Source organism: Drosophila mauritiana, chromosome 2L, assembly GCF_004382145.1.
Source record: "Drosophila mauritiana strain mau12 chromosome 2L, ASM438214v1, whole genome shotgun sequence".
In the NCBI taxonomy this organism is placed as follows: Eukaryota; Metazoa; Arthropoda; class Insecta; order Diptera; family Drosophilidae; genus Drosophila; species Drosophila mauritiana.
Window position 1 is genome coordinate 285,588 of NC_046667.1, and position 19,736 is coordinate 305,323.

The window sequence follows — 19,736 nt, forward strand, 5'->3', positions numbered from 1 at the left end:
GCAAGACATTTAAGTATACAAATAACACGGCCACACTAACAGTTTTTTTTTCTAAATAGGAAACTTTAAAAGTATAAACAAACAAATAAAATGATTTCCCACAAATTGGCAAATTGAGCGTTGGGGTCAATACAAAAGCTTTATTAGTTTAATTTTGTTTATGAAAGAAATCCGTCTTGGAATCAAAAGTGTGAATAAAAACAATCAGTACGGTTTTTAAAACAAGCTATTTTTATTCGCAGTCATAGAAACAAAAACAATGATGTTTCCTAAAGTACAGCTTTAAGGTCAAAGTGGCTCCTGCGCGTCCGTTGGAGCTATCGTCAGGTCGTCGTCTGAAGTTCTCGTCACCTCCTGGTGCTCCTTCGGCGCGATGGGCTCCTCGAAAAGCTTGGCCTTGGCTCGGCGGGATTTGATCAAAATCCCGTGGCCAGGACAATCCCGATCGTTGTTGTAGCACCTGTCCTTGCAGCACACGCGGCACAGCTGGAACTCGCATTTGGATCCCTGGGGATTGGCGCATTCCGAGCAGTATTCCAGGCGCCTCTCGTGCCGATGCTGGATCTGAGCCTCCGTTTTGTTGGGTCTTCGCTGGCGTCTCCGCAGTTTCTTCATCCGCTTGCGGGAGATCTCCTTGCCGTCCTTGTCGAAGTACTGCCGTTTGGCTCGGTTAGGATCCTCAGCCTCGCGCACCTTTTCGGCAATCTTCTGGCGATGGGATTCGGGTGAGGCGCGTATATATGGTTGACAAAGCCAGGGAGAAAGTGGCAGCTTTATTGGGGATTATAAAAAATTCGTGTTATTTCAGATCCACTACATTACAATAATCCCTTCGAGCAACTTACATCTTCCTCTGACCCAGCAGCCATTTGTTCGGGCTCGTATGGCACCTCGCCCTTGTGGAACGGCTCATATTTTGCCCGCACTTGTTGCACGACGGCTTGGAATTGCACGAGCTGATTTGCAGTGGCTAGGTATTGCCGTAACTCAGAGTTCTGCCGGATATTCATACTACGAAATAGAGAATTGATTTTGAAAAAATGGGTTTAGGTTCGGTAGTGTAGAGACTTACATGTGATGGAAGAGCTTGAAGAGATGTCCCCGTATAAAGGAACTCGGGCACGGATAGAGCTGAACGAGCTCCAAGTACTCATGTGCCATTTGCCAGACGGGCGGGGAGACTCCTTTGAAGATGGCCGGATTGTGCAGGTTACCCTCGGCGCTCATAACACCATCGACTCCTGTTTCAGTCAGACAACGGTGAACGTCGTCCAGGGCCAGGATGTTTCCGTTGGCAAGCATTGGAATCTTGATGTGCTGCCGAACATTCTTAATGTAGTTCCAATCGGCCACCCCGGTCAGCGGACCCTTCTGCTCTCTGGTCCTGCCATGGACAGTCAGGAGCTGGCAGCCGGCCGCCTCCAGCATTTTGGCATACCTAATGGTCTTCTCGAGGTCCTCGAAGATGCGAATCTTGCAAGTCACAGGAACGGCTAGTTTTGCGTGCAGTGTACTCACTAAGGTGATATTGCAGTTTCAATCACCAGTTTCATAAGCAATCAGGAGAGCCTTTGCTACTCACCAATCTCTGTCAGCAGCTCCCACTCATCCTGCAGGAAGGATCCGTAGTGACCCCTCTTGGCAATGGCCTGAGGACAACCCAAATTTATGTCCACCGCGTCGCAGTGGTCCTGCGCCAGGAGTGCTGCATCCAGGATTTGTTGAGCATCGTTGCCACAGAACTGGATGATCAATGGCCTGTCTTCGGGACACGTCTGCAAGGCATCCTTGCGATACTTGGGGTCTGTGGCGAAGAGGTTCGCATGGTACATTGGCGAGTAGCAGAGTTCGGCGCCATAGCGTCGGCACAGCATTCGCCAGGCCAGCTCGCTTTGATCCACCATGGGAGCCACTACATAACGCGGGGATCCCAAGGAGGAGCGGTAGAAGTTGTAGCCGGTGGGCTTGCTAGGTCTTTGGGCCGCGGCGTCTTCATCGTTCCCCATGGCAAATTCAAATTGAATCTGAAAAAAAAGATTGAATTGATACGCTTATTAGCAAAAGAAGTTGAAAATATTCCATGCGACTGTAATTATTGGCACCTTTTCCCAAGCCCAAGTGACATTAGTCATCCTGCTAACGGGTTGACAAATACCCGCAATGCAGTCTAATATTGTGGCTCATTCTTTACCGGACAGCAGAGGGCTGGATTTCCCAAGGCACCTACGCATTTTCACAACCAGCTAATTAGCGCCACATTAGCGGCGAAAGGGAGCGGCCGAGCGACTGGGAAAAGGCACGCACAGTTGGGCAAAGCCAAACAAATTTGCATTGAGCTCATACAGGACGAAAACAGCAGCGCGGAGCGAAGGGTCGCTAAGAGCCTACTCTATATTTCGTATAATTAGGAGAGAATGTTATTTTTTAGATCTTGCTAGAATAGGATTAATGCATGCCTTTTGCTCGATCCATCTGATTTCGTCCCAATTACTCTTTAAGACTCGTTTCTTGCATTCATTTTGTATTTTCACTTTTGTTGCATCTGCCACTGCAATTGCAACGTCTAACGTCTAGTGCTTGTTCGAGTTTGCTCCAATTAAATTTCTTTAACGACTGCACCGGGTTTTCTTTAATGCCTTCTCGTTTCGCTTTCGTTTTTGGGGCTTGGCCCAGGCAAAGAAGCGTGAAAATTGCGCTCTAAGTCAATGCACATCAACAAAAGCAACAATTACGAGAAAAGCCGAACACCAACTACTGCAACATACAACAATGCGCACTAATTGAGTTATTCAAGTTGTGCATGCAACTCAAAACTGAAAAGTTCAAACCCTTCTTTCCACCGGTTGGTTTATCGAAATTTTCGGACTGCGTTGCACTGCATAAGGGGACACACGTAAGTTCAAACTGGCTTAAGGAGCAGCATGAGGTCGTAAGGTTTTGAGTTCCCATTAAGTTAAAATAAACAATTTATAGTAACAACCTTTACCCTTATAAAGACTGATAACAAACGGTTCTAAAATTAACCACATATTACCATATTACCCGGCAGTCTATTGGTGACGAAACGCACCTGCTTCTCTGCACACCCAAAAACAAGGTATCTCTGCTATCGCCTGCACAATAAGTTGCACAACTTGGCCCGATTGCAAATTTACTTTGCAGAATCGTAGACAAACGCAGTGAAAGAGAAAAAGTTTTCACATTGAAAGTTTACTGACCGGAAATGGCATGCAATTTTATCAATGGCGAAGGCCGATTCCTATCTATATAGTAATCTTCTGCCTGCTTGCCAGGACTTTTCAGACTTTTCCTGTTGCTCACGTTTTTTCGCTGACAATGCGCGGAGCCATTTCAAGGCAATGTCTGTAAGTAATTAAAGTTTAAATGGGCGGGAAACTTTCCGGCCCCGAAAGTAAATTGCATAACAAGTGAACCGAAATAAAGTGCAGGCCCCAAAAGAAGGGGCGTGGCTGCCAGCTGCTGGCTTCGTTATAATTATGCCCAAATTACAACGAAGTTACCAAATGAGACGTCCATGGGGTCCTCCAGGAGCAGGAAGGGATCGGGCAGCCACGGCTCTGGGCACTTGCAATTAAGAACTTTTCCGGAAGCGGAGGTGGAGATCAAGCCCAACTGCAACATGAATCAGTACGTATATGTCGGCAGATTGTACAAGTGATTTATAGGTTGCAAAGAAAATTACATTTCACTTCTACAATTTGCGAGAAAAGGTTTCATTTTATTTATCATTTATAATTTTCTTATTTCTGAAGAACTACATTCTCTAAGTGATACAAAATGGTAAGCGATAGTAGTACTGGATGAACTTCTCTTGCAGTAGGTGCCAAAATATCTGGCCATCCCCTCCCCAGTATCCTGCTTCTCTTGCATGCCCAGCGGAGTAAATTACATAATTCGCAGCCAGGCCCACAAATTCAGGCGGTTAGCCGCAGGGTGGCCAAAATCGCTGTGCAAAGTGTGCAATTGCGGAGACCGCAGACAGTTGGACTTTGTTTCGCATCTGCCGGATTCGGGAGCGACTAATTGAATCAGCCGCACACTGGCAATCGCCTCTTAAAGCTTTCGATTTCTGCGGCGCCCGGCCAGAGATAATTAATAATTTCCGCACCAATTAAGGCGGTCCAAGACCAAGAGCAGTTTCGGCTTTCACTGGATACCCCAGAACCGGGTGCGGGTTCACCCGACCATAGCTACCATCAACCCTCGGACACGCCTCCGAAGCCGCACATCGCATGCGGTGGAAATCAGCCAGGCCCCGGATCCTGCTTTTCCAATTTTCAAAGTGGCCCTACCAACGAGGTGTAATGTATTTATTTAGTGTTAACCTTGCTGCGCGTTGGTCAGCTGCCATTTAAAATGCAAAGGACACGCCAACTGTAGAATCCTGGGCACTGATCGAAGGACTCTAAGGATGGGGCGAGTGGGAAGAGGATGAGAAAGTAATGTCCTTTCTTTCGAACATCCATTAAAAAATATTTAAGCTGATCCAAGACCAAAAGTCCCAACCGAAAGTCCACTTTTCAGTACTCTGAGAAGGCAGATAAAGATGAAATACCAACCGACCCAGGAGAAATGTGCCGATGCTCCCAGTTGCCCCTGCTTAACACATCCTCCAATGCCACCCATGATAACACCCAATCGAGCACTGAGGGCCACTCCAGTTCCAGACTGCGAGCGAAGAAAACTCGATAAAAAATTGGCATAGCGAAAAAAATGAATTAACTTGCTTGCCATTCAACGAGGCGTTAAATCCTTTCAACCAACAAAAATGGTTTAGAATGCAAAGGAAGGGGAGTGACCTGCTGAGTTCGCCATTTCAACTTTGCCATCATCTCCGTCTAATTCCTCCCTGTGGTTCTGTTTTTGCGTGGCTCATCTTACACTGCGAGAAATGCGCATAGCACTGAGTTGGAAAAACTCTTAATTTTCCAGTCACCTAGCAGTTACAGTGGATACTGCGCACTTCTCCATTTCCCATTTCTTTTTTGTTGGTCTCACACTTGATTTGCTGGCGAACTTGTGCCGCGACAAGGAAAAGGAAAAGCAGAAATGGACCGGGGCAAGGAGACGGGCTCACTCGAAATGGCGATGCCAGCTCCAAAATATGACCTCATTCCCACACACAGACACACACACACGCATGGGTTTTCCACACAGCGAAAGAATGAAAAAGTCAATGGCAAATACAAAGCAGTTGAACACTTTTTGCACTCTTAAAAGAGGTATTACCTTAATTTTTAAATATGTTTTCTTTTGATTATACGATCTTTTGGATTCGTATCAAGTGAAGTACATAATGTGTGCATTTCCACTCAAATTGCCTCTACTTTCTGCGCAGTGAAATTTGAAGTGGTCAAGAATGGGTTGCAAAATGGGATGTGGACACCGTTTGGTGTGGTCGATTTAAGCACAGGCTTCTCAGCACCCTGTGGAAAACCTCCAACCCATTTGACATGCGAGTGGAAACTCCCTGTGGCGTGATGGCAATCAAATTGAAAAATAAAAACTCTCTTTGCGTGCAGCCGCAAAACGCAACAAAATTTAAAACACACAACTAAATTTAAGGAGCAGGAGCAACACGGCGACAATCATGACAAATGAAATGGAAATCGTTCCCAGAATCGACCGTATTGTCCCTAAGCCGGAGTGTCCTTTTTAAGTTAAGTAACGCCAAATGTTTTTGAAGTGACGGAACATGGTTATAGAGTTGCTGGTAGAATATGAACTAAGTTAAAGAGGTATGGATAACGTGGAAATCGGTGTTCGAGTATCACATATAAAAAATCCAACGTGAATTATTAGGAAGCTTAAAATGTTATACAAGTATAGAAATTGCCTTCAAGTACCCGCCCTTGAGCCTTGTTCCTTGTGTCCGCAATCCGTTCGCTGACGTAATAGACCACAATAAAAGGACGAAGTGTGTAGCCAGCTCGCCTTGCAGCCGTTTCAAGGACATTGTGATGGCAGCTGGTCCCCAACGCTAAAGGGGCAAGGACTTGAGGAGATGATGCGACAATTTGGCGTCTTCGGCTGGGCGTTTCCCCGCCAGCAAGACACAACTGAAATGGGGCAAAGTTATGAATGATATGCATGGCATATGGGCATCTCTGTTGCCAGCACTCAATCCTTGGAGCGGGCACAAAAGGGGCAGCCTCCTTTACTACTCCATCTGACCTCGAAGCCTTGCGAATTGGTTTATTAATTGATTCTAAGGCGCCAATGCCTCAGGTTGAGGGTTCCATGACGCGATTCCACTTTTTCCAGCTAATGTTCCTTTCACACTTTTCATGAAACGTTGTTACATACAACTGATTGGGACTAATGATGCTTGTTGCCTGTCAGCCTTCAAATCCAGCTTACACAGGAAAACGACTTTCGAAAGACCGACATAACACTTTCGCAACTTAAGCGTTAATATCTATACTGCACACGTATCTGTTTTGCTCTCTGTACATTCGAACTTGAGCCGAGAACCAGATTCCGAGACAGTGCAAGTCCCAAATGAAGGGTTGTGAGTGGGCCTTGTCTGGTAACTGGTAGATGGTACAGGGTCTATATGTGAAGGATGCGGATGAGCCTGGATCGTGTGCTTGGGCACTTAATTATATTTGTAGGCCCAGACGATGACGCCGGCGGTGACGAAGCCAAGCGAGGCCAAAGGACCAAATTGAACGTGAATTTTGTTGATTGACTTTCAGACCGAGCGAAGTAGAAGATGCAATGTGGCAAGAGTGCTCTTCATGAATTCAGTGAGAGGGGAATATAAGATTTGAGATTAACTAGTAAAAAAATTCAAATAAATAAAATATAAAAATTAGAATATTACCAGTAACTTTTTGTTGCAAATTCAAAACGATTGGCTAGCACACCCACTAATTAATGTGCTGTAGCTACTATTTTTGCCGCTGGTGTAGGCGCACACACACAGACACGTAGTTAAGCGAACTGAGATACATAGATACCCCACAATGTAGTATCCTTGGGCACTTACAAATACGCACTCCTTGTGTTTATCTGTTGCAAAGTGAGGAGCAAACAAACAAGCCAAATGACACGTAACCATAAATCCCCGGCATTTTATTGCCAACGCGTTAAGCTCCGCGTCTGTGTGGGTTAAGAGCTGCCACAGTGTGTGTGCGTGTGTGGCATGCGTTTGATTTGTTTTGGCGAGGCAAACACATGACACAAAGGACAGCCAGGAAGCATAAAAATACTACAACAATTTACCTTGTTAATTTACGTGCAAGTATATATTTGTATAAATAATAAAAACAAGAAGCCGAAAGTGCCACAGCAGAGAAGTTTTAATACCCCAAGTGATGTGTCGGGGGTTTCCCTTATTCCACTTCGCTTCACGCGCCTTCCAAAACCCAAACCACGAGTTAATTTTTAATTCACCAGCATCAATTAGCATAATTATACAGCATAGTATTCCCATTTATTATTTTTGAAATTACAGAAACCAGAAAATTGCGCATACGCAGCGTGTACAACGGCGAGCAAACATGGCTGCAAAATGCGCCACAGCACGATGAAAACGTCCACATGAGCGGGGAAATGACTCAAAGCCCCTTGGAAGCCATAGAAACTATTCTCCATTCGGCTGGCCTGGTAAATATTTGAAATGCCAACGAAAGGGGGGTCAAAAGTCGCCTCTGAGCACCGGACAATCAGCAATGATGAGCCACCACCCATGTGCCGCCTGGTTGCCAATGATAGTTTTATAGACACCTTGTTGTTGCAACATGCAACATTCTGTTTGTTGTCTATCGTTTTTATTTCACTTCTCTGTGTGCTCTTTTTGCTAAGCGCACATTTCGCGACTTAAGTTTTCTTGGGAGCGATTTACAAGTCACTTAATTTCTATGGGGCGGCGCACATAAAAAACTAACAAAATGAAGCCAACATTAATTTATTTTCAATTGAACAATTTTTATTTTTTGTTTATGCTTCAAAGCATAGTCTTCAAATGTCCAAATGTCTTCACGTCGATTCATAGCATTCTTTCTGGGGCTATAATCTTCTCTTATATTCCTTTCTCGTTGCGAACTCATAAGAATTTTCGCATTTCTTTAGTTAAATTTGTCTTTTTTTTTTGAATCTGTTTATTCACATTTTATCAAAATATATATGATTTTTATAATCGTGCTTTTAATTTCACACTTAATTGGCCTGGCTAAATTATAATAATTATTGTTTACTTTTCAATCTTTAATTTGTTTTCGTACATTCTTTACCCAACTCCAGTCTCATAAACTTTTCATTTTTTCTGTTTCTCCGTTTTCTTTTACAATTTGTTTTAGCTTTCGTTACAGATAGAACTACCCAGAAGTGATACAAAGAGTCATTAACTAAATTGAAAAGCATATTAGACGGGCAGAGCGGTCGTATCCGCCTAAGTCAGCATGTCCTGAATATTCCACCTGGCTGATAATTCAACAAAGGAGCCGAGAGCCCGAAGTTCGTTGAACCAGCCAACCAGCCAAAAGGGAAAAGCAAAGCAACTGAAAATGTCATTGCAGGGCACAAGGCGAAACAAAAGGAGTGTGTTGGCCCAAGTGGACTGGGAGTTGGAGCTAACCTAACTACCATAGCTAATAACAGCTCGGAGAAGGGAAGGAGCGGTTGGAGCGGGGGCAACTGTCTCCACTGGCACCCAATTCAGGCCCAATCAATCATGAGTCGTCTGTCCTAAAGGCGAACGGAGCAAGAAGAAGACCACTTTTCAAGGAAGGTGTTGCTCTTACACTTGAATAAATGGATCTCGAAGTTTGCGGTAGTAATGCAATACACGAAGTTTTTTCGCTTTACGATTATGTGCATTATAATCATACGAGAAAATGGCAACAAAGGCAGAAAATCATTGGGTATTAACACCAAATTGGTTATCAATTAGGACCAATTTAAATTCCAGTGCTTCTCTTTCTGTCTGCCGAAAATGAAGAACAGTCTCGGCTTGCATGTCAAAAAAGCATAGCGACAGAGGGCAGAAAATGTTTTATAATTGATGCACGGCAATCACCAGGACGACAACTACAACAAAAGCAGCAAGAGTAGTGCATTTGTTGCCATAGGGAAAGTCAGTCAAGTGGGAGCAGCCCCGTCCCAAATTTGCCGAGAATCTGAATATTTCTGCTTTATGCCTGGTAAACAAACTTCACCACCGGGAGGGAGTCAAACTGAAAGTTCGAGGGTGTTGCTTGGCAGTCCGCTCTACGCCCCCCGCCCTTTTTGGGGGGCGTGGCCAATAGCCAGGAGCTGGGGCACATGACACGAACATGCAATTAAAGTCGAATATATTTTTATAAAAATAAATATCCGCCACGTCGCGCCATTTCACCTGCATATACCCTTTAAAGCCGTTTCGATTGGAAAGGCAAAGTGCCAAAATTTTCAGACGGACATCAGCACACCCACGTCATCCCAAACGAAAACACGCCCACACAGAGCCACAGAACGCCCTAAAAAGTATGCAGCGGGTTATGCTTGCGGAAATAAACGGGGGAAATGGGGAAGGTAGGAAAATTGTTGCTCCAACCGTCTGTGCAGCACGGTGTGCATTGAAAATCCATTTACAGTCGCTGCATTATGTTATTTTGAGTCATTTACCAGGCGTCCGTCTCTTGTCACTGGAAACGAACTGAGCTCGACCCGAAGCCACCTGCAAAAATGCTGTCAGCTGGGAGTCAAGTCCTCTTTTGGATACGGGCTCAATGACACTCTTCTACTCCCTCATTTCCCGAATCCATGAATCCTCCGCGAGGCAGCAACATTTGCAGGCAAGTTGGCTGCAATCCGCCGACAGGCGCACTCAACTCAAATTCGGTAATTCGTGATTGAAATGAATCTCAGCATGAATCCCTTTTCTTGAAGAACACAAATTGAAAGTTTGTATTGAGGGTAACATATTGATCCAGATTGGTCACTAGTCGGAACTAAGAGCACTAAAGCTCAACCTCGAACTCAACGGGCACGTTCCGAACACAAAGCGATTCTTTCTTTAACAATCCATCTATCTGACACCACTGCCACTCCCACCTGCTCATCTCCAGCCGGTTAAAAATGGACTTTCCCCGCTGTCAGTTTCAATAACATGAACCACCGACTGTCTGGGGCAATAAAAAGCAGGAGCACCACCTGAATCCCGGAGTGCCATGTGCGTAGTCGGAGTGTCGGTACGGCTGTCTATCCGTATACCTAACAGTGCCTCTAAGCCCTGGTAGCAGTCCGACTGACAACTGAGGAGGATGAGCACATGCACTCATCCAATGACGCTTTTGACGCGGTTCCATTTACCCGTTTCCCGTCTCTTGTTTTCCTGCCTTGCGTCGCTTTAATTATTCAGTTTCGGAATATTTAATGGGCCGAGGGACAGTCGTCAAAATCAAGTTTAGAACCCAAGACAATTGCCATCGTCAGGTCTTTTATGGGGGTTTTCTCTACATTTGAATTGAGATCGAATGAAAACATTTGCGTAACAATTTGGCAACATGCTGCATTTCCTCCTCTTTGGTTGTGGGATGACGCCAGATACACGGCTACACGGATTCAGATACAAACGAAGCTTCAGCTGCAGATACAATACGTAATAAACCGACGCCTTCGCATGCACGCTTTCCAAAATGAAAATCAATACTAGCCAAGGGGTGGGTGCGGAAAAATGAGTAAAGTCACCCAGCTCGAACTCTTGAGTACATTCTGTTGCATATTTTATCAACTCAACTGCGAAGTCATTCAAAGGATGGCAAATACATGTCTAGTTTGGGAGCAAGCAGCTCGATGCATTTGGGGACTAAAAATGTCAACTTTTGATGATTAAGTTAGGAAAACAGGAGCTTAAGAGAAATATAGGAAATATATTTCAAAATACTAGTCGTTAGAAGCGCGGGCTCCAAAAATTATGTTAATGCGATTTTAATGGGAAAAGGTTAGTTATCGAAGCTAAAATATTTTCTTGTATTTTATAAAATAATTTGGGTTTGGAGGAATTGTGATTGACTTTCTTAACAGACTATCATTACTTTTTTAGATAACTGATTAAAATTAAATAAAACCGTTCATAGCAATCTATTAAAATTAGCAGTAAAACTAATAACTTTGCTGCGTGATAGAGGACATAAAATTCTGTCTCTGCAATAAATCCAATAAATTTCAATGTATTTCCACACCAGACTCCTAATAAACCAAATATGCAATCCAAAAACTCAGACAAAGGAACTTCGACCAAAAGCGGTAATTAAGTTTGGCAATGAAACCGCATCGCATCAAAGGCAATTTCCTTTACAGGCCCCGACAGTTAACCTCCCAATCCACTCCCACTCCTCTTCGAGCGTAATTGATTTTAGTTATGACTTTCCACGCTTATGTGCGGATTAATTGATTTCCGAAACTTCACAGAACTTCTTGGGTTGCAGGTTGCGGAGACTATGGCTAAGGTTAAAGCTAACCTAAGGACTAAAGAGAAACAGACACTCATCTAGGTGCTGCTCGAATTGGAGCTGAGACTCTGCAGGGAACTGTTGGACGCGGTCTTCCTCAGCGTTTCCCCTGCCAAGCTGCACAGATTCTGGACTAGAAGTGCCGAGGAGTTCGCAGATCCTGAGTTGCGATTAAGCGTAGGCGAGGACATGGCTTTGGCCGGATTGGAGTTCGAGTTGGCTAGATTCTGGTGGTGGTGCCTCAGGGGCTGGGGCGAGGTTGGATTCGACAGGCCGGACTCGTGGATGGGCGATAGTGTGGGAGATCGTGTCCGCAAGAAGTGCTTCCGCCTCTGTCGGCGATAGACATTCCCGAAACTGGGCAACGTTCGGCTGTTCGTCTGGCTGTTATGCTGACTGTGCTGCAAATTGCTGGCGAATCCCAAGGTTTCAGCCAACTCCGCCAGCTCTTGGGTGGTCTGGTTCATTTTTCTCCTCGTCGGCGGTGGCAGGGCAGGCGGCAAGGTCAGCGTATACGTGGTCACGCTGTCATCCCTTATCACGGATGTGGGCAGCAGCATCAGCTCCTTGTTGCCGCACGAAGGGCTCGTGCTGGTGCTCAGGTCACTGCTCTCCAAGGAACTTCTGCTTGGCGAACTTGCGGGCGGCGTTGGCGTGGCAGTCGAATTAGCATAGCCACGCCCAGCTGCCTGCAATTGCAGCGGACGTATTTGATTTTGTTTTATTGCAGAGCCACCGATATTCTGGTGCTCTTTGGCAGCGATTCCATGATGGGCCCCATGGCGACAGCGTGGTCTTCGATAGCGTCCCAGTAGACGCAGCATGTAGCGGAGCCGGGAACTTCTAGGTGGCGTGGGAGTGGCTGTTGTTGTCTTCAGAGGCAGCTCCTGGTCCAAGCCGCCGTTAAGCGTGCGTATAAACTGGATAGGCAGCTCCTGGGCGTTTAATTTGGCTGCCGCTGCTGCTTCCTCGCTTTCGCGAAACGTTAGGGCAGCAAGAAGGTCATTGGGCAAGTCGGGGCTATCTGGTACGGCGGCGCAGCAATTCCATTTCCTTCGCCACCGCTGATGCTTGGAAATATTCCCGGCTGCTGTGGCCGAAGCGGAGGAGCCGCCAGTTTGACTGGTCAATGTGCGAGTGCTACTGCTACCACCGGCGCTGCTTACAGCTCCTGAAGATCCTGTCCCTGGTCCTGATCCTCTTCTTAGGCGGAAAGTGCAGAGGGTACACTGCTCGGTGTATTGCAGATAAGTCGCTGGTCTCAGATGACGTGGCTCGGCTGAGATCAGCGATCCTTTAGCCAAGCTGACCCTGCGCTGCAGGGAACTAGCTGCAAAGCTAGAGCAACAATGGAAGCTACTCAGAGTATCCGGTTCAACTTGGATTTGCGGAACTGCCTCCTCCAGAAGCGAGCAAACGTAGATGGCCTGCCCGCTCTGGTGGAACTCCCTGGAGCTTGCACAGCAATGCAACCGCAGGGATTGCTCTGTTTGACCAACCGATTCCTGTGAGTGCTGGCTTGGATGTGGGGCACTGGAACAGCAGTAGAGCTGCTGACCTCCTGGCAAGGACTTGGACGGATTATGTGGCTCGGGCAATGAAGCCGAGAAGTGTACGTTTCCATTTTTGGGCGCCCCCACGCCGGGAGCTCCCTCCAGAAGCTGCTTGGTCTTGGCATCCTGAGCCTGACGGTGGTTCCTAATGTATTCATAGGTGGTCAGTCCCAAGAAGGAGATGTAGATGTGAAAGAAGCATAGGTGGAGCAACAAACCCGCACTCACAGCGGCGAGCAGTCCCAGAACTCCCAGCAGGAACAGGAAAATGGTTTCGTTTAATCCGATTCCGGTCACTACTGGCTGTGTTACGGTGTGATTCGTGGGGCTAATTCCAGGCTGCGTTGAGCTCGCTTCTATAAGAGCTGTAAAATTCTCCAGAAGAGTGGGCAGAGTCGAGATGGTCATATTTGCCTGCTCCTCGTCCCACATTTCCTGATGAACGTCCTCCTCCGAAGTGTGCTGCTCTATCAGCATCATGGTGCCGTTGCCCAGGCTTAGGGTGATGTTTATGAAGTCGCCGCTTTCAATTGTGTGGCTCGAATCCGTGGGGCACCAGTAGAAGCTTAACCAGTCTGGCTGGATATAGTAGAAAACGATCTGGGCCACCACGGCGGCCACGATGACCAGGGTGGCCACCACAGCGCTGACCACGCACATCAGGAAGGCCACATAGTTACGCGATCCGATGCAGTGGTTCAGCCACTTGCAGTGGTGATCAAACTTGCCAACGCACTTGTTGCACACGGAGCAGTGCTTGGTGCGGCTCGAAGAGGTCCGGATGTTGCACAGATGGCACCGCCCGTTTTCTATCACGTGACTGTGCTTCGACCGGTCAAATTCCGGGACAATCCGATCGTTCCGATGCACTCGCCGCAACTCCTTGTCCGCAGGATCTGTCAGTAAAGCCGTCAAATGAGAGGCGATGTGCACCAGATAGAGCCCGGTGATTAGTCCGTAGAGCGGTCCTTGTATGCGGGCATGAAAGGCCGGAATGAGCACCCAGTAGCTAGCCACTCCAAACAGGAGGAGGACGAGCCAACCAAAAAGTTGGAGGGGATGCAGTGGCAGCTGCAATCCGTGTAGGCGTCTTCCCTTCCGGTGCTGGACATCAGCGATGTTACTCTGGTAGCTCACCAGCTGCGAGAGCCGGCACAAGTGCAGGGGTTTTTTATCTGGCTCAGCCTGTTCACCGGGAATTATGTTTTCTGGGGAATCTTCACTTCCCAGGGAATGGGGCTTCCTTACTGGAGTCACTACTCCCTTTACGGGATTTTCGCTGTGCGACTCCGTCAAGCTGGCAGTGCTGATGGTTATGATGTGATCCGTCTCCGACCTGACGCCGTAGGCTCCTTTGGATCCCGACTTTAGTCCAGCTGCTGTTGTGGACATTGTGTTATTGGGCCTGGAGATGATGGCTCGGATGATGATGATGATGTGTGAATGATGGAAGGCCCTGCTTGACAGCTGTACATTACATTTAATGCTAGACCACGCCCTCGACGAATGATGCAATCCAACAATGGAAGGAATTCATATAATTCCCAACCGATTTTGCAGCATGTTTTGATGGTTTGATTGCGGATTACAAAAGTATATTAGGCATCCTTAAACAGTTTTGAAGTTGTAGCTTTAGAGTCCAATTAAATGTTGTTGCTTTTTATTGTCTTTTTTTTTTTTTAATTTGCACTTCTTCAATTTGCCTGCCTTTTAATATTACATCCTTCGATTGGCTTTTTTTTACGGACGCCGAAGCTTTTTATAAATAATCTTCTTCACGGTTTTTTGTTGTTGGTTTTGTTCTCTTCGTCACACACATACACACAATTTTATAGTTATGCTTCTATTTTTTTCATTTGTTGTTGCGAAGTACAAATGGCGCAGTTAAAGGTTCGTACGTATATTTATTTCCGTTTTTCGCTTATATTTTCAAGTCCACTTTGTTGTTGTCGTCCCTGAGAGGGGGTGGTTACTCTGGCAGCGGGCGCAGAAAAACAGTATGTTCGCCACCCCCCTTTTTGTGGAATTCCTCTCTATGGTTTTCCTTCTCGTTTTGCTATTTGTTTGTCTCCCACACATACACAGAGACAGGAAGGCGCAGGGGCGTAGAAACGCAGGGACGCATGGACGTCCCGAGTTAAAATAACAGTAGAACTGGCGAAGGCATTCGCGCTTACCGTTACTTGAGCGCACGAAAACGAACAACCGACTCCTTCGACCGACGCGACCAAACGAAACAACTCCGCACAGAGTAACCAACTTGGAAGCTCGTATCGTTGATTTGAAACGAACGGTGCTGCAGCACTCAGAAAAATAACAATATTGAGTGCAAAACTGAAAGTGGAAACTGTAGTGAACCGTACTTCTTTATATATAACTTTGAATTCCATAAATTCGTATAAGTTTTATATAAAATTTTAGATTTACATTTTCAAGTAGATTTTTTATCAGTGCGCCTTTATGTTCGACCAGGTTTGACGACCGTTTCGCATTGCTAAAGCAACGGGGAGTCGCTTATTTCTGTTGTCAAACAAACAAAGATGGGTTTAAAAAACAGTTGCAATTTCGAATTGAAAATTGTATTTTGCATTACTTAAAAATATGTTGCGTAAGACGGAACGCTAAAAAAATTTTTTGTAATTAGTTTATGAGTCTTGCAAGTTACACTTGTAAACTGTAACGATGTAAGCTAGTGTCATAAGCTTATTTCTCTCCAGTGGTTCGAAGTCGCTATCAAACACCGAACCGAAAGCTTCGGCTGATTGAAAACGAAAAGCTTACCAGTTGAACGACGACGCTTTTCAATCTATAGTGGCAAGCAACCAGACGAGGGTGAAAGAGAGAGTTGAGGACAGTTTTGCCGGTATTGTAAGTCTTAGGAAAGTTATGAGCGGGGGAGGATTTTCATTGGCCCACCAAAGGGGGTTTTAAGATAAAGGGCACCCACACTCAATTTAGCTAAAATTCTATAGCCGAATTTACTGTGCAAGTCAAATGCCTGAATTGATATGAGGCCAAGACATATTGTTAATAACTGTCTGCTTAGTTGCATTCCACGAAGGTGGTAAACTTGTTATATTATCTTTGTGTGTAACAAATGTCTATAAACGTAGTCTCCATAAAAGTTAAAGCTCTACTTTTGATTCCCAAAACTAACTAGCCATTTAGCCGAATGACTCACGCAGCCATCCCTAGGGACCCATATCACAGGAGGAAGTAACTATTTTGAAACGCAAAAGGGAAATAGGAACACAGACGACCGCTAGCGATTGGCACGCACCTTTCATTTTGCCGCATAAGTTTGCCTGTTTTGGGATGCCACCATCATTTTTTATTTATTCCATCGGCAGCGGGGTCGGAAAGTAAGAGGGGTGTCCTAGGTGTTAGATGAAATGGAAAGCACACTCGAGAGAATATTTGGAGCACGTGCTGCAGCAAGTACATTTCAGCACTTGATGTGATTTTATTTACATGGAAGACACACGACGGCTAGTGAGAGTGGGTGCCGTTTTCCAAGGAAAGTCCTACGCAGACATGTTGGCGCCTGACCGAACGATTGGTAAATATTTATGCCCGAGATGCTCGCGTCTAGAATCATCCACAGACGTGAAACTGGGTCACCGGTCGAAAAAAGCGGTTGGAACATAAGCCCGTATAGAGAGAGCGAAATGTTGATAAGGATAGTCAGCCGAGGATTTATGTAAGCCGAATCTGCTGGAGGATAATGACGGCTTCGATCCCGATTCGGCCTCTTAGGATGGGAACACATATGCATACAGATAGCTATAAAACGGTTGTTGAGACTGTTCAAGAATATATATATTTTATATGTATGGTCGCATAAATCTCCATAAGTACGTTGCAAACTTTTGACTAAAGTCAATATACAATCGGCAAGGAAAAAGTGTAGAATACTGCTAAAGTAGGCGGGGCTATACTACATTTTCATAAGGCACTATTCGAAATTAGTTTTCTTGAAACGCTCAGAGAGTAAATGTTAAGCACAAATAATTTAGGCTACTGTAAGTTTAGAGCGACAAGATGATCGATATTTTGTCGCTGCCGCGGCGAAATAAGGTGTCCGGAAACCCGGCCCTGCTGAAGATGATATCCTACAAGACTGGACTACCCATCAACAGTCTACCCGGATGGGAGCTGATCCCTCTTAACTGCAAGCTGCCAATGCTCAAATGTCCCGGCAATCAGGTCATATTCTCCAAGAACAAGATCGGACAGGACGTAAGTGCACCAGTAGAAAACAAGCTAGAACATTACTTTATCATCATCATTCATAAATATCCACCAGTTCAAGAGCGGTAAACAGGAGTTTGAGTGCTCCGTTACCGAGCACATCCCGGAGTACAATCCGCTACACGACTCCAACCTAAAGACGTTCTACTCCAACGAGCGCAATCTGAAGCGGTTGAGGGAAAACGGAGAGATAACGCAGGACAACGATGTCATCTGCAATCTGAAGGACTTCAATCAGCATCGCCAGGAGCTGCACAAATCGCAGTTGTACTACATTTTGCAGGCATACAAGCGCCGCGAGTCGGAGCAATATGATCGAATGCTGATCGCCAACGCAGAGTCCATCACAAAGAAGGATCACCAGAATCTCGCAGCCCGTCACCAGTGCACTGAGGAGGTTCTTGCCAGGAAGAAACTACAGGAGCAGGAACGCCACGAAAGAAAGGTCCATCTGCTGAATATCACATATGAGAAGTTTAAGCGCTTGGAGAACCTGGCCACCATGCAAAATATGTTGCTGGAGCACCGCAAGATGCTGACAAACATGCGTGTAGCTGCCCACATAAGCATGTGCCAGGATTTGATGAGAAAGCTATTGATCAAACAGAAGAAGCTCTTCCAGTTCAAAAAGGATCGGTTCAATAAAAACATGCGAATCCTGAGGAAACAAAGGCTGGTAAAGAACACTGAGCACCAGATTCAGTCGTGGAGGAAGCGACTTGATGAGCGAATTGCTAATCAGCGTAGGATCGAATACCTCCTGCAGGAAGTGGAAAAAGAGCGAGAGGCGTTTATAGACAGGCACAAAGCTCATTATAGGGAAAAGTGGCAACGGATTCAGGACGAGATTAAGGAAAGAGCTCAAAAGGCCATCACTGCTCGTCAACCCAAAAGAAAGCGCCGCAAGAAGAAGTCGACACTTCAGGAACGAAAGCCATCCTTCTGCGATGAGTATCAGGCCACCTTTGAGGGGTTGTTAGACAGTGACCTTTGTTACGCGTTGAATGCAGCCATTGCCATGGAGGGTCAGACCGCTCTCAGCTTCGCACCAGACGACCCCATCTATAAGGCGGCACAATACATACTGGACTACATAATATCTGGCTTAAACGATGATCTCAGCGAGGACGAGTGTGCCTTGCAGGTGCTGATTTCGCGAATTAAGGATTTTGTCTGCGATGCAAAGAAATATGTGCACTACGTAAGTGTTAATTGCAGTCCCTCTTGACATACCACTAATACATTCCGCCTGCAGAAAGCTTATCAGATCATTGGATTCGCCAGAGACCACAAAGCCATGGAAGTGCCGCCCTCGATGGCCAAGCAGCCCAAGAACCACTCGCGCGCCTCCCATGTGTCGTTTAGCGGCGTAGCCAGCACCATTGGCGTGGGCAGCTACGAGATTCATCCGTTCGTGGACGTCCGTCCATGCAGCGAACGTCGGGCCACTCCGGCGGGATCATTAGCCTCTCTGGTAGTCAGCCAGATCGGGGAACAGGTAATACAGGACAAGGTGCGCCTGCCGCATCTAAATCGCAACCAGATCGTGTTCATAGAACACTACCTGGTGAAGTTCAAGCGGGATCTACTGGTGGGTCTGGACAAGCTTGTCTTTGCAGCGATTCAGTGCCACTTTGAAAACCGTATGATGGAGGTACGCGAGGAGCTCCTGCTGCTTGACAGGAACTATTTGTTCGAGCAGATTGCCAGGGGCATCCTCAGCTATGCGGTTAATCCGCTCAACTATCAGTCGGTGCTTAAGCTGGCCGTGAGCGTCCAGTCGTGTGAAATCATCTGGGAGCTGCAGCAGACTATGCTCAAGCCAGGCATCGATCCCCGGGGCCAGAATCACCCAGTGTCCTGCGGCACCGAACAGGAACGCGAGACCCTGGCTCTCTGCATACCCTAGGATCCTGTCAAGCAGACAGGGGAAGGAAAATGGATCTTAAAGCAGGATGCCTTAGCTCCGGCGGGACGTAGCCCTAAAAATTACTTGTATATTTCGTTTCCGAGGCCCTTACATACTTCAGAGTCCAGGAATATTCATTTTAAATATGATGTCCTAAATTTATGTACTATACTTTCTTTTCTCGTTTAAAATGCTTCCTTATAAATAAGTTGCGTATAATTTCAAAAATCAGACCCCTGGATCCTTAAGTAAGAAACTCAAAGGTCTTGAGATTTGATTGTGGAAAACAAATAAATTTTGGTAAATGCACTTACCCTTGTCACTGTGCAAAGTTTTTTCACTGCGTTTCATATGTTTTTCCTAGTAAACACTATTAATTTGATTTTTTATTCAAAAGCGTGGAAGCAACAGCTGGCAAAACACAAAACCAGGGGTGCGTCGGCTGATACATTTCGATAACCAGGTCTGCCCTGTTTGTTATCGATATTATTCCCCGAAATGTATTGTAAAAAAATGCAGTCAAATTCATTCTACTTTTAAACAGAAGCGTAATTCCTAATTCCG

At 46.0% G+C, this 19,736-nt stretch overlaps 3 protein-coding genes across 3 annotated transcripts; 1 reads left to right on the forward strand and 2 right to left on the reverse strand.

Annotated features, from left to right (window-relative positions):
- Nucleotides 1-213: 213 nt before the first annotated feature.
- On the reverse strand, nt 214-19,598 carry LOC117142083 (tRNA-dihydrouridine(16/17) synthase [NAD(P)(+)]-like). Its single transcript, XM_033305968.1, has 5 exons — nt 19,487-19,598; nt 1,583-2,024; nt 1,073-1,517; nt 846-1,011; nt 214-771 (listed from the first exon to the last, which is right to left on the reverse strand). The coding sequence occupies exons 2-5, from the start codon at nt 2,004-2,006 to the stop codon at nt 289-291; spliced, it is 1,518 nt and encodes a 505-aa protein (XP_033161859.1). The 5' UTR covers nt 2,007-2,024; nt 19,487-19,598; the 3' UTR covers nt 214-288.
- On the reverse strand, nt 11,361-15,281 carry LOC117142054. The gene has a single exon (XM_033305932.1). The coding sequence runs from the start codon at nt 14,402-14,404 to the stop codon at nt 11,498-11,500; it is 2,907 nt and encodes a 968-aa protein (XP_033161823.1). The 5' UTR covers nt 14,405-15,281; the 3' UTR covers nt 11,361-11,497.
- Nucleotides 16,964-19,498, forward strand: LOC117142063. The gene is made up of 3 exons (XM_033305944.1): nt 16,964-17,251; nt 17,319-18,464; nt 18,519-19,498. Exons 1-3 carry the CDS (start codon nt 17,054-17,056, stop codon nt 19,170-19,172), a joined length of 1,998 nt encoding a protein of 665 aa, XP_033161835.1. The 5' UTR covers nt 16,964-17,053; the 3' UTR covers nt 19,173-19,498.
- Nucleotides 19,599-19,736: the final 138 nt, after the last annotated feature.

Excerpts from the sequence above, each read along its gene's own strand:
- LOC117142083 (XM_033305968.1), bottom strand. The coding sequence starts at position 2,006 with ATGGGGAACGATGAAGACGCCGCGGCCCAAAGACCTAGCAAGCCCACC. Across the intron at positions 1,518-1,582 it reads GGAGCTGCTGACAGAGATTG|TGAGTACACTGCACGCAAAA; the intron begins GTGAGTAGCAAA and ends ATATCACCTTAG. Across the intron at positions 772-845 it reads CTGCTGGGTCAGAGGAAGAT|CTGCCACTTTCTCCCTGGCT; the intron begins GTAAGTTGCTCG and ends TCCCCAATAAAG.
- LOC117142054 (XM_033305932.1), bottom strand. The coding sequence starts at position 14,404 with ATGTCCACAACAGCAGCTGGACTAAAGTCGGGATCCAAAGGAGCCTAC.
- LOC117142063 (XM_033305944.1), top strand. The coding sequence starts at position 17,054 with ATGATCGATATTTTGTCGCTGCCGCGGCGAAATAAGGTGTCCGGAAAC. Across the intron at positions 17,252-17,318 it reads AGAACAAGATCGGACAGGAC|TTCAAGAGCGGTAAACAGGA; the intron begins GTAAGTGCACCA and ends AATATCCACCAG. Across the intron at positions 18,465-18,518 it reads CAAAGAAATATGTGCACTAC|AAAGCTTATCAGATCATTGG; the intron begins GTAAGTGTTAAT and ends TTCCGCCTGCAG.